Here is a 13,653-nt window from a genome sequence, read left to right on the forward strand (position 1 = left end):
ACGTTAGAATTTGAACGCATGTAAATTAATAGCGTCTTTCACATCCAGTGAAAGCAAGGACCATAAAAAGCTAGGTTTATACTTTCACTAGTGACCGTAGCACGCGACTCCGCACAGTTCTTTTGTCTTACGTTAACAAATACGAGCCTCTTTTAATTCCAGGACGAAACATGAGAGAATGTGAAGACGTTAAGATTGGGCGTTTTGGAAATAAACAACCATTAAATAATGTGATGAAAAAGCGAATTATTTCGAGTATATGTATAAATATTTAACTTAATTAAGTTTAAGGTGCTGGGAAATATTGAAACGGACCTTTAAAGTGACGTACAAGTGTTTTAATTCCACCTTTTAAACGTGTATGAATCCTGCAAACATGACTGTTCATTGCGCTGAGGCGCAGCGCGCGCAAAGTTACAAAATTCGAGAGGTGCACGACCTTGCGAATCGACAGCGCGCGAGACCCTCGCGCACGGGCAGAGCCACCGCGATTACGTCATTTTCGCCACTGATTTTAGTTTCGCTTTTTTTTTTTTGTTAAAAAATGTGTTAAGTCTGATGCACTTTCTGCCATTCTCACTGCTGTGTGCTGAGTAGCTGAACCGGAGCGGAGTTGCGCATGCGCGGGTCAGTTTCTCCGCTGGCTTGCTTTTTACCAGTAATAAGCAAACGCACACGGTATGATGACCGTGCATTTTAATACCGTGGTATACTGTGAAACCGGTTACCGCTGCAACCCTACTCTTGGGTTAGCATGTGAATTCTACTCTGTACTTGAGTGTTGTAGGAGTGTGCCAATACGTAGTGAGAATGTCACCGTTGTGATTGGAAGCGCATGAGTTTTCATGTGTCGTGGTTGGCTGTGCATCGTCTTAGCATGAACACTGGTGTGTGTGTATGCTTTAAATCAGATTTATTACTGGAGGTTGCTTCAACGAAGCTTGGTAAAATAGAGATATAGATAGCTCTGGCAGGTCATACGTCTACAGGCGTGAACACGGTCATCTGTCTCCTGAACAACTTTTATGTGGACACCTTTTCTGTTTTTGTCTCTGAAAGTGAGCCAAAAAGGTCAGAGATGCATCATGTTTTATTTAAACCTGTAGACGGCTAACGGTGGAGGAAACGACTCGGATAATCAAAAAGTGCAACACAAGGAGTTATGTGCACTTTAAACAGTCTGAAGCATCCACCCACGAGCCCCATGTTGTTTCCAAATGCAGTGTTTTAATTCCAATTACCTGTAAACATCCTTGACTGTAAAACCCATAATTAGCTGTAAAAATGACATATTATCTTACGTTAGGCTGCCTGGTGTGACTTTTAAGCCGTGAAAGCTGCAATTTCACCGGGGCTGATGGGGCCCCTCCGAGGTGCGTGTTGGTGGAGGAGGTGAAACCCGCAGGGAGTGTCTCCAAGCGGACGACTGAGTGGCTGATTTTGCTTGCTCTGTCTGTTGGGGGGTGTGTCATGGATGCAGCGTGTGTTGAGCTGCACGGATGTGCTGAGAAGTGCGAACGAACTTGCCCTCTGATCACGTAGCTCATGACGTGTAGCGTCAGCTCTGTCATGCCTCGACTTTTAATTGTTACTCCGGATGCAGGAGCGAAAACGTTCTCCGTCCTCTTTGTGCGTTTACGTGCCCATCGGAGCCGAGAGTGCGGGGGACGTACGAGACGGTCGGACAGCGGAACGAGTCAGCCGAGTTGTGCGAGTTGAGTTGTGCGGTGCTGTGGATGTCAGCAGGGGCTGTTCGTGGGCTCGGGGCGAGGCGGCTGTTTTTTGCGAAGCGTCTAGAGCTGCGCTGAGGGGCCCTGGCCGCGGTTTGGCACGTGTTGCTATCCGCTGCGCTTTCCTGTTCAAACGTGCTTCTGCTGCGCTAGCGGCCCCGGCGTCTGTTGTAAGAGACTGGGTTTTGTAACCATGGTGACGAGCAGCTGAGCGCCTTCTGCAGGCCACCGCGGGCCTCCATTGGCTGCTTGGGTGACACTGGCGCTGATGGCGTGGGTTAATGCAATGGTGGGGGTTGGGGTGGGTGGGGGGTGGGTCATCAACGCTGGAAAGGAACCTCTGAGCAGCTAACCAGCTCTGAGCGGCAAAGCATGTTATGAGGTCTAGGTGCCTAATTATGGGAACATGCACTCTCCAGGCCCACGTAATGTATTTAGTTCACGTACTTCACAAGTGCACAGTTAGTGTGTCACTCTTGTGTTGCTGCCATTTTGTTAGCCACCTCATTTGTATCATCAGTGGTTCTGACCACATGACTGCCGTTGGTTGGTTGTTTTTTTCAGGTGATGGATCTCTCACTATCCAGCAACAACACTGACCCAGAGAAAGCCTCGTCACACTGCTGAGCCTGATGTAGTGATACCAGAGAAACTGTCACCACCATGACACTTCTATGGCAGTGTTGCTGCTGTTTTAAGTAGGCCGCTCCAAATGATACCCAGTCAGCAGTGGTCCCATTATCAAGAACTCACCAATGATTAACTGCATAGACTACTGCTGTCCAACTAGTACACCACAGTGTCTATAGATAATAGTACATAGTTAATCTATAAGATAGGTGTTGAATTTTGACAGTTAAAAGACCCACCAACCTGGGCTTTCATTTAAGACTTTGATATTCAGGCCTGTATAGCAAAGGCACTTCACAAAATCCAGACCTCGTCATAGGTCCCCCCCCCCCCCCCCGTAAGTTTGGTATATTTGACTACTCAGATCCTTGTGAATACGATGCGATCCATATATAAAATTAAAATGGTCTGATGTGGTGTAGATGAAAAGAAACCAACAGTCTTGTTTGATATTGAGATCAAATCAGCAGGTGCTTTTCTGACATGCAAGTGAATAGGAAATCTTGACTGAGTCCCTAAATCACAGGCCAATAGTGAGAGCTAGCGATTTATTTTAATAGGGTGATCTCAAATGAGCAGTGTTTAAATGCAAAAGGGAGGGGGGTCATTTCACTTGTTACGCAGTGTGTTTTATATGGACGGTGGTGCTTATAATTTAATGTAAAGAGTCCCACTGAGTGCCATTTGAAGCAGAGCTGTGGAAAGGGAATACGCAGTGAAGTCTGCAGAAGTGCAGTGAGTCTAAACGGGAGGAAAAGGCTTCACTCCAGGAATGAATTTCAGTAGCTTCGCTAGAAAGAAAAATGTCAGTATTTTACTGCCATCACATAATTTATTATAAATTTATTTTGGTATTAATTCATGTTATGACAATTACCGACACAGCAAAGTATGTTTTAATGAAAATCGAGCTAGACAAATGGACATGAATGCTTGTAAATAAGGATGTAACAGTCTCTTTCAAATAAACAAAGAAAATGGTCAGCTCGTGAGCACACTGCCTTTGTCCTGTCAAGAGTTTCAGTCAGAGTGTTACCCAACAACGGAATCTTTAACAAGGCCAGCGTGAGTGTGGCGTTGAGATATGGGGATGTTGGCAGTCTGAGCTGAGATCATATATTTCTACATTTTAACAAATATAGTGCAAATATTTTAATATAGTATATAGTAGAAGAATAAAATAGTTTCGTTTTTTTGCAGTTTGCGTTTATTAAAATAATTTAAAAAAATTATGAAGGCCACAATTCTAAATGGAAAACAACCCAATGAATATCTAGATCATAAGATATTCGAGTCCAACCCTAAAAGATAGATCAATTGGTAGATGGATAGAAGTGATTTTGTTCTTCTCTGGAGGAAATTTAGGTACTACAGCTGGGAACAGTGTAAAGAGCATCATGCATAATGAACCCACACTCACTCACATATCTGTAGAGCATACGACTTGAACAAATGAAGTGGTAGAGACATACCAGGGTGCCAAAACGGAGCCCAGTACACAGCTAAGTAGGGGGTGTTAAGTAGTGGGTGTTTGTATAGACCTACATGCTGGACTACACCAGGCTAAACATGTCCTACAGTTTTGTGTGCGTCTTGTTTCTTTCTCCAAGAGTGGTTGCATTTTTATCAGAAGACTGGTGTGATGCCGAGGTCAGCGCTGGTAGTCTGATCACCGAGCCAGTATTAAGGAGAGTGTCCTCACTGAGTTACGTGCTAAACCACTAAAGCATGACTCTCTTTTCGCTCTCTCTCTCTCTCTCTCTCTCTGTCTCTCTCTGTGTGTTTTCTAGGTCTCGGAGCCGAGGCATGGCCCAGGCGGACTATGAGGACAGCATGGACGAGGCGGACGACACATCGCTGCCGCCCGAGACCGCCGTCCCGCCGGAGACTGGTGAGGGGAAACGGTTCATTTTTAGCACCGCCAAACTGTCAAAAGTGTCACGGGAGGCTTGCTGGGGGGAATACATTCCTCTTTCCGTCAGGGGTTGTGTGTACCGTGACTGCAAACGAGAGAGAGAGGGAGAGAGAAGCAAGATCGGAGCTTTCCCTCTATCTCTGTCTCTCTCTGCCCTCTCAAACACCTTTTAATGAATTCATCTTTATAGAGAGTTGACATCCTCTTAAGGCCTAAATATAAAAAGCCCTAAAATGGATGGAGGATCTCTGACCTCCACACTGCCCTTTTCTAGGTTGGGGGGGGTGTGCCTAATGCTCTCTGAAGGCTTTTAACATATCCCTTGCTTCCCGAGTTCTCATGCTTGCTTTTCTTGTGCAAGTACCAGTTTTTCGGCTTCTGTCTCGGTTGTGATTTAACCCTGATTTGACAACTGACGGCCTTGATGCACGATGCTCACTTAAACAAACAATCCCCACAATTCTTTGGTTTTTCTCCTTTTCATGTTTGTCTGTTTCTTGCTTTCATAGTCAGTGCTTTGTAGTCGGGCAGTTCAAGCCCATATTTCTTGTCCAGCCTTCACCAGATGGGCCCTGGCTACTGGGGCACCCAGGAGCAGATTGTCATCCTCTAAGCATCGTTGGTCCCCAAGGCCTCAGGCGCTACTGGACGTGCCCCCCACTCTTGTAGCTGGATAGCCCAAAGGAGTTGTGTGTGTGTGTGTGTGTGTGTGTGTGTGTGTGTGTGTGTGTGGTCTGAGGACTTGCGCCTGCTGAGATCCTGATCAACAAGCAGCATTAGTGCTGCTCTCACTACACATTCGTTAAGTGATGCAATGCCTGATCCCCCCCCCCCCCCCCCCCCCCAACCTCAATTTGCCCTGCAACTGTCCAGCTCTTACTCCCAACTTACACCATGGAGTCAAGACTGTTCCATGTCACCATGTGTTTTTGTCTTCTTTTTTTTTTTGGCCTTTACAAAAGCTGCTTGAGGAGATTAATTTCCTGGCTATTAATTACACTCTGGAGCCCTGTCCGCTTCGACCCGTGGGATTTTCCGTAGAAGAACGGTCAGAGAAAGAGGATTTTCCTTTCCTAAACAGGGGGCTGGGGGGTGTGGTGGGTGGAGGTGTAGATGGGGGATCATTTAGCCCGAGTTTGCAGCAGGCCATGGACATGTTGTTTATGCTCCTCATAGCCCATGGGTTAAAGTTCTCCGTCACTACGACGGATTTCCGTCATTTGATTTTTTGGGGGAAAAAATCCGTCAAATCATAATAAACAACACACGCGCGTGCTATCTGTTTTGTGGCCGAAATATGATTCTCACTGGCGCTCATCAGCGCTGGATGGATGACGGCCAGTGATGTCAGTAACGCGTTACGCGTTCCAGTCCAGTAATCAGATTAAAGTTACTTATCCAAATAACTGTGCGTTACTATTTTTATTTTCCCTAGTAAAAATATATATTTTTGCTTTCTTCTTGGCTCAGTTCTACTTTTGCGTCTGACCGTAGCGCTCGACTCCGCACGCTGCGCGCGACCCTGTGAGAGCGCGAGCGCATTTTACAAGTCATTTTTTGCAGTGGCCTCCCGTAACGATATGTGGTAGGTAGTATAAAGAAACACCCCTCAAAAACAGGGGAAGGAACATTTACCTGAAGAATTTTAATGTTGCACTGTGTTCCACGTTTGAAAAGTGCTGGAATTTTGACTAACGTCGCCTACTTTAAAATGCTTGAAGTTGTAATGGTATTTAGTTTCACAAGCTGTCTGACTGAACTGGGGTGGGTTTCCCGAAACGTTCGTAGCGCTTGTATTACGTTTACAAATAAATTTACAAATAATACCGCGCAGCTACACAAACGTAATGTCAGGAGAGTCTTGCCCTTTAAGTGATACTGGGGGGGGGGGGGGGGGGGGGGTTCCCTCCTCGGGATTTTTGGATTAAGCAGTTTCTGCCTCGGTTACCGAACCTGCTTCAATACATTGTTACTGTTAAAAATGCACTTCCAATAAAGTGAGTATTGGAAAATTTTATTTTGCTGCTGAATGTAACTACTAAAGTAACTTGTAATCTAACGTAGTTACTTTTAAAATCAAGTAATATGTAACGTAACTAAGTTACTTTTAAAAGGAGTAATCAGTAATCGGATTACTTTCTCAAGGTAACTTAGCCATCACTGATGACGGCGGTGTCATTTGATTGACTTGCGGTTCATTCCGCCTTCAGATTTGCGGATGTTATGTAGAAAAGTTTTTACCCCCCTCCTGCCTGGCGTGACCGTAGCGCGCGACTCTGTACACCTGCGCGAACGGTGGAGGCTACTTGCTGCGTCACATTCTTTTTGCAGTGTAGTCCGAAGCAATATGTGGTAGTATAAAGAAACACCCCTCAAAAACAGGGGAATGAACATTTACCTGACCAATTGTAATGTTGCATTAGTGCTGGAATTTAGGCTTGAAAATGTAACTACTTCGTTTCACAACAAATATATGTCTGACTGAACAGTTATTACGTTAACAAATACGAGCCTCTTGTAATTCCAGGACGAAACATGAGAGAACGTGAAGTCGTTAAGATTGGGCGTTTTGAAAATAAACCACCATTAAATAATGTGATAAAAAGCGAATTATTTCGAATCATTTCGAGTATATGTATAAATATTTAACTTAAATTTAACGTTGAGAACGCGTTGAAATTGACCTTGAAAGTGACGTACAAGTGCTTTAATTCCACCTTATAAAGGTGTATGAACCCGGCAAACATGACTTGGTTTACTGCGCTGAAGCGCTGTGCGCGCGAAGTTACAAAATTCGAGAGGTGCACGACTGCGAGGCTCTCGCGCACGGGTGGAGCCACCGCGATTACGTCATTTTCGGCGTGCGGACCCTCGCGCTGCTCACGCCACTCGTGCTGCGTCAAGTATAAAGGCTTAAACCAGGCTTAACATGGATGGTGTTGTTCTGTTTGTACTTAAAAGCTCTATCCAGTGGTGTTAATTTTTTTTGTAACATACCTACTTAAAGCATGTAATCTTACGGCTTATGTTTTTGCGATGGTGAATCTGATAAAAACAAGAGAGCTTCATACCTCTCACCAGGATTCACAAAATTTGACTTGATCTTTAAATAATTTTCTGAAAGAGGACCCCCAGATAACTCCCATTAAATACACATTTATGTACATTTATTGCTCAGGTGTTAATTCTCTCTTCTCTTCTTACACAGGCTGTTTAGATAAATATACTTTATAAATGTGTTTATTGTGTAGAATTAGGCAAAAGAGGCAGTGTCCCAACTACACCACATTTTCAGTAATTGCTGGCATTGTCTTTTGCCAGGAAAATTTTTTCAGTCAAATGAAAATTTCTTGCTTTAACCCATGTCATAGCCCCAGACCTCTTTCTCTCCCTGTTGGCCTCAATTGCTCATGCTGTTCTGTATCAAAGAGCCTCTCTGCAGTGGCTGCAGGGATGGAGTTTTGTGTCTAGATAATGCAGCCCGGCATGGAAATGAAGATGCCCTGTACGCACCAGTGGCCTTGCAAACCACTTTTTTTTTTCCTTCTTCCTTTTCTCTCGTCCAAAGTCGATACTGCTGAAGGGGATGGAATGAAAGTCCTCGTAACTCTTTTAATGAGTGACCGCGAATCATGTCTGGTTCACCAATTCAAAACAACACTACCCCCCTCTTAATACCCCCCTCCTCCTTTTGAGGCAGGTAGTCAAGCGTAAAGAGAAGGGATGGATTTATGAAAGTGTTCCGAATTCCAGAGATATAATGACGGGAAAGTGAACTTGCCCCTTAACTAAAGCAAGAACAATCAACAAAAAGCGGATAAAATCTCAAGGTGGTTTCGCAAGGACAGCGTGGGAGGCCTACGAATAATCTGAATTAAGACACATTCCGCTCATGCAGTTAACAAGAAGATTACAGCAACTTTATTTATTTTTATCTATCTGACGTACGTCTGTCAGAAAAAGTGCTCGGCCGCCAAAGCTCTCTGTAGTCCAGATGTCGTTTATGTAGGAAGCACTCAAACTGCAGATCTCCCAGCAGGACATTTGCTCGCTACTCTGGAACACTCCACCTGTAATATGTTTATTTTATGCACCACACAACTGGAATAACTTGTGGATAAGTCACATTAAGTTTAGTCCAAGTATCGGTATGCTCTAGGCGCTGCATTCATGAAACTTCTGAGGGATATATATAACTCGTGTTGAGTAATAGTTTCAGGCCATCCCCCACCTGCTCCCTGTGCTGACCTACTAAGATGACGTTTGGCACTAGTTATTAAGTTACCCTTTCTTTTGGCACAGCTGTGTTTTTGTTGTAGGTCTTTCAGTCCATTTTACACCGAGCGTCTTGCACATGGAGTCGTGCATGAAACCATCCACACGGCCATTGGTGATTGGAAATGTTGTGCTGGTGATGGATGCTGGCCTGGTGTAATGAGCTGGAGGTTGTGCTGTGTACGGTGGCCTGCTGGTGTAGGCTGGGGACCGTCTGCCTTTGCTCACAGGACTGTGTTCCGCCGCCTGTTGGCTAAAGACCTTCACACTCTTTAGGTTGTGAACATGACCGTGTTTGACATCTGTAGCATTGTGCTGTGTTGGCGACGCCTTTCAGTAAAAAACAACCCGACACCTTTTCTAACACGGTGTGTTTAACGAGTGCCGTGTGGTCAGGTCTGCAGTGAGAGGTGGCGTTTTTGTCAGGTTCGTCTAAAGATCACCTTGCCTAGTGTGGTGACTGCTCATGATTCCTCGATTCCTGCTGTCGTGTGTATAAACACCTTGAATGTATATTTTTTCCCCTCTGGGGCACATGTTGGGGTTGTTTTAAAGGTGGTTGTGTAGACTTATACATTGAACAGGAGAGATCTGTCATTTGGTATTTTTTTCCTATTTTGTCAGACGGACACACAAGGTTTATGTATTTTTCCTTTTTTGACAAACATCCAATCAAATCTCAGTGATCATACGCTGCTTGTGATTCTCCCATAATTGGTAAAAATCATCTGAGTTCCCAAAGCTTCTGTGTTTGTGTGCACACCCAGCATAACCAGACAGACTCGTCTCTCCACTGCACGTTACCATGACTCACCGACACCCATCATATTTCCTCCTGCTCCAGGTGACTGACAGCTACTGTGTGGATCTGCAGTTTTAAATGGAGCAGCAGCCTTATTTAGAGACATGAGCTGAAAACAGTGTGTTCTACAAACGAGGCATTGTTATGCCCCGCCCCCTCCCTGTAGTCTAACTCTTGCTGCCAATCCCTGGAGCTCACACAAGGTTTCCCTGGAAACCAGGCTGGCATTTCTTGTTCTGCAGGACAGCTTGATTGATAATCGAATGGTTGCAGACAATAATTCAGCCATCCCATCCTTCGCTAGTCTGTAATTTAATTGATTTGGAAATCTCAAAATCCTGTTCTTCGTCGAGGTGTCAGAGCCATCATCCAGAAGGTTTTTGTGGTTTAGAGAATTGCCCTTTTCTGTTAAAGTGGCCCTTGACGAGGCAAATAGACACCGTTCTCGGAGCACTACCGCTGAATGTCCCTGACATTCTTTATACTAGCTGGTGCTTTTCTTGAACAGTATGGCTACTGTAATGTTTTTATGGCTGTGTTAATACCTCCACACCCCTGTTGATGCAGTGTTTAATCCGGGTCTTCTGTCAGTCAGTTCGCTGTCCAGGACCTGAACACTTTCTACTTGAAGATTTTAGAAATAACTAATTTTTCTTGTGTGTATTTTTGGATTATTGAAGGCATCAGCTCTGGACAGTGGGGTATTAGGGCTTTTGGGGAATGGTAGTTTTAAGCGATGCTTCTCTCCTGTGCTGGTGAACAGATGTGGTGCAGCTGGAGGTAGATGAGGAGGACTTCCCCCAACCCCTGGAGGTAGATGAGGAGGACTTCCTCCAACCCCTGGATCTCAGCCCCAGGGCCGAGCACAGGCTCTCCCCCCTCTTCCAGCGCTCGGTGTCGGAGGATTCGGCCGGCTCGTCCGCCTCAGCCACGGGAAACACAAAAACCAGGTTAGATGCATGATACTACGCACACACACGCACACACACACACAGTCACAGAAAAGCTGAGTCATGGCTGCTTGTGTGGTGCAAGTGGTTTTGTTGCAGAGAAAGGTAAGAATTCTTACTAAGGAGGCTGGAGGTGCAGAGTGCTGTGAGATTGTGCTGGTCAGAGTGGAGAATGGCCCACACACGAGGGCCTCGTACGTTTGTGGCTCGGTGCGTAAGCTCGCGTGTCTCAGGTCTGCAGGTGTGGACGTGCGCGTCTGTGTGAATGAGAGCCCTCGAGCTCTTCAGCACGTTGATCGGAGAGCTGAGGGACCGCGGTGGCGTACGTGATTGCCCCTGCGGGGGCAGGGCGGCCGTGGTAATTGGGCAGGAGCTGGCTGGGTAAAGCAGAGGGGCACGGGCACCAGAGTCTGCCGCATTAGCCTGGCAGACCACAGCCTCGCCGCCCGCTGCCGTAATTAGCATGGAGAGGGAGGAGAACAAAAAGAATGGGCATTCTTTCTACTGCCAATTAGCACTGATTGTCCTCTCTGTGCTGCGTGCTGCTCTGAGCAACATGTGTGTGGGTGAGAAGAGGGGGTGGGGGAACGGGCTCCGCCCCAGCTTTACCACACATGCCCCGCCCCCGTTTCCATGCACAGACTGAGGGTGCGTGTACACGGTTGCACATTTAAACACAATACCATGGCTTCCATATAATTAAAAGAATTAAAAACTCAAATTGGTTTTTAGATTTGTTAATATCCAAATTTGCATCTTCATTATTTAATCTTTGTTTTGCTCCAGACACTGTATTACTGTATTTTTATTAAACCAATTGAATAAATAGTTTATTTTTTATTAATTTTTTTGTTGTTTCCACAATTGTTGTTAATGAATGTTTGAGAATGAGCTGGAGCAAGAAGGCATGCTGAAGATTACAACACCCAGAGTAGAACTGTGGACCACCAACATTCCTTTCTGACGATCAGTCAAGAAGAGACTCAGTTACCCTGCTGAAATATTACAGTAATGTGGCTGTCATGTGGGGCTCAGTGGCTGGATGAATTCACTGAAACGGGTCACGTTGTGCTCGGAAAGAGTGGTGAATTGGACAACCATACCACATCTTATCCAAAAACCTGATGTAGGGATTTAAGGTCCTCACGATATTTTGGACTTGTACGTGTCTATCATGAACATCACTAGTCCTGACGGTAATAAATATGACAATGTCCTCATAACCCAAGATGCTTCAGGCCTGTAGCTCTCTGTAAGAGGAATGTCATAATCCTTGCCTTCAACCATCATGATATATTGTAGCACCCCCCCCATACCTGTACCTATGTGAAATAAATGTCACTTTTGAGATTGATGAGCAGATCTCTGGCATACGAGTGTGCAGCGTTGGCCATGTCTCGCTTGCCCAAGCAGATCGTTGTCATCTCTGGAGTCCCATCCAGGCAGAACCTCCTCTGGCAGACCTGATCCAGTGTTTCTGTGGAGCCCTTGTGGAATTAGAGTGTGGAGAAGCTGTGTGGGAAAAGCTCTCTCTCACACACACACACACACACACACACACACACACACACACACACACACACACAGCTCTCTGGACCATTTAAGCAGCTGGCAGGAAAGACGCTACTGTTTTGTTTGCCTAGAGCATTTAGCAGTTCGAGTATGCAGTCCAGTCTGCAGTTAGCACCCAGAGAGAGAATGTGTGTACGTGTGTACGTGTGTGTGTGTGTGTGTAGGTGTGTGTGTGTGTGTGTGTGTGTGTGTGTGTGTGTGTGTGTGTGTGTGTGTGTGTGTGTGTGTGTGTGTGTGTGTGTGTGTGTGTGTGTGTGTGTGTGTGTGTGTGTGTGTGTGTGTGTGTGTGTACGTGCGTGCGTGTGTGTGATTGACAAACATGTATGTCCATGCGCACGTGGACTCCTGCTGGTGTAATGATCTTTTTTAGAATGTCAGTTTTTGTAAAGACTATCCCCCTTTTCTCTCTGCTCATGCATTTTCACTCTGTTAACTTACACTGCTCACCTTGTCTGTGTGGGTGTGTGTGTCTCCCAGAGAGAAGCTGTGTGCCTTCTGCTACTGTGGGGAGAAGAGTGTCCTGGGTCAGGGGGAGCTGCAGCTCTTCGGCCCCACGCCCGGATACGTTCCCCTGCACATCCGTAACCGTCGGGGCAGCTCCGAGAAGGATGACGATTACCACGACGATGACGATGACAACGACTTCGAAGACAACGACCACACCCGGAGCCCAGGACAGCGTGGGAGGGGTCTGAAAAAGTGAGTTGTCATGGTGATTGTACTCCTTTCTCCTTCTTTTTTTTTCTTCTTTTTCTTTTTTTTTGTATTTGGTCCAATTTTGACTGTGGCTTGGCATAGCGGGGGGACGGGTCTCCTGTGATTGGCTGTGTAGGAATGAATGGTGGTCTGGGATTGGTTGAAGTCTTGGGAATTGTTAAACGGAGCTCATCCCATAGAGTTTGGATTTGTATTCATGCCTGCTTGTACTTCATTTAGCATCATATGCTCACACAGCAGAGTGAGGAGAGGGAGAGCGAGAGAGAGATGACGAACTCCGTGCAACCGCAGTGCTTTTTGGAGAGCTATTGAAAAGTTTCAAAAGAGAGTGAGAGTTCTTAAAATGCTGAATTGCTGCATCATTAACTGGACTACCATTATCCTGTGTCCCGTTGCGCATGTGTATACTTGAGTGTGTGAACGCATGCCTGCGCGTATGTGCGTATCGGACTGTGCGTTAGTGTATTTCTGCATGCGTACGTGTGTGTACGCAATACGGAGAGAACAGGGGAAGCGTCTTCTGATGGCGATGGAGGCGGCTTGGATATGTTTGTGAAGTGAGTGATTGGCGTGACTTTATGCTGAGAAAATGGGGCCAGAGTTGGGGTGGGGGAGGAAGGATGGAGGGAGAGAGGGAGGGAGGGAAGGATAAAGAGGCCTGGGTGTGGAGGAAGTGGCCCGTGCTGTTGTGAGGCGCTGTCAGAGCCTTGCGTTTAAAACGTGATGACCCCGGTGACCCCTGTGGTGCAGAAACAATGTGCTCTGCTGCTCTGGGAACGGTCCAATTAGGAGCTGCCAGTGTAATTACTTTCCACGAGGAAGCGCAGGCTTTGTGGTCGGCCTCTGTGTGGTGCGCCGATCCCTCACTGCGCAGGGCTTTCAGCGCCAGGACGGGTGCGGGGGGCATTTGCCTAAGCTTAATCCTGCACTGTGTCTTACTCTGTGCGGTTTATGCTTTGGGCTGCTGTTAATTGCATTATTGGTTATTTAGAGGGGAAAAAGCACAATATAATGGAGAACCTTTCTCAGAAACACACACACACTCTCTCACACACTCTCACC

The 13,653-nt window shown here is 46.1% G+C and overlaps 1 protein-coding gene across 1 annotated transcript in view; it reads left to right on the forward strand.

The window, feature by feature from the left end:
* kmt2ca (lysine (K)-specific methyltransferase 2Ca) overlaps positions 1-13,653 on the forward strand; it is a 112,707-nt gene that overhangs the window by 21,758 nt on the left and 77,296 nt on the right. Inside the window, 3 exon segments of the mRNA XM_076971258.1 lie at positions 4,151-4,251; positions 10,116-10,302; positions 12,352-12,573. Of these exon segments, the coding sequence (XP_076827373.1) occupies positions 4,151-4,251; positions 10,116-10,302; positions 12,352-12,573 (510 nt within the window).

This window comes from Brachyhypopomus gauderio, chromosome 13 (genome assembly GCF_052324685.1).
Source record: "Brachyhypopomus gauderio isolate BG-103 chromosome 13, BGAUD_0.2, whole genome shotgun sequence".
In the NCBI taxonomy this organism is placed as follows: domain Eukaryota; kingdom Metazoa; phylum Chordata; class Actinopteri; order Gymnotiformes; family Hypopomidae; genus Brachyhypopomus; species Brachyhypopomus gauderio.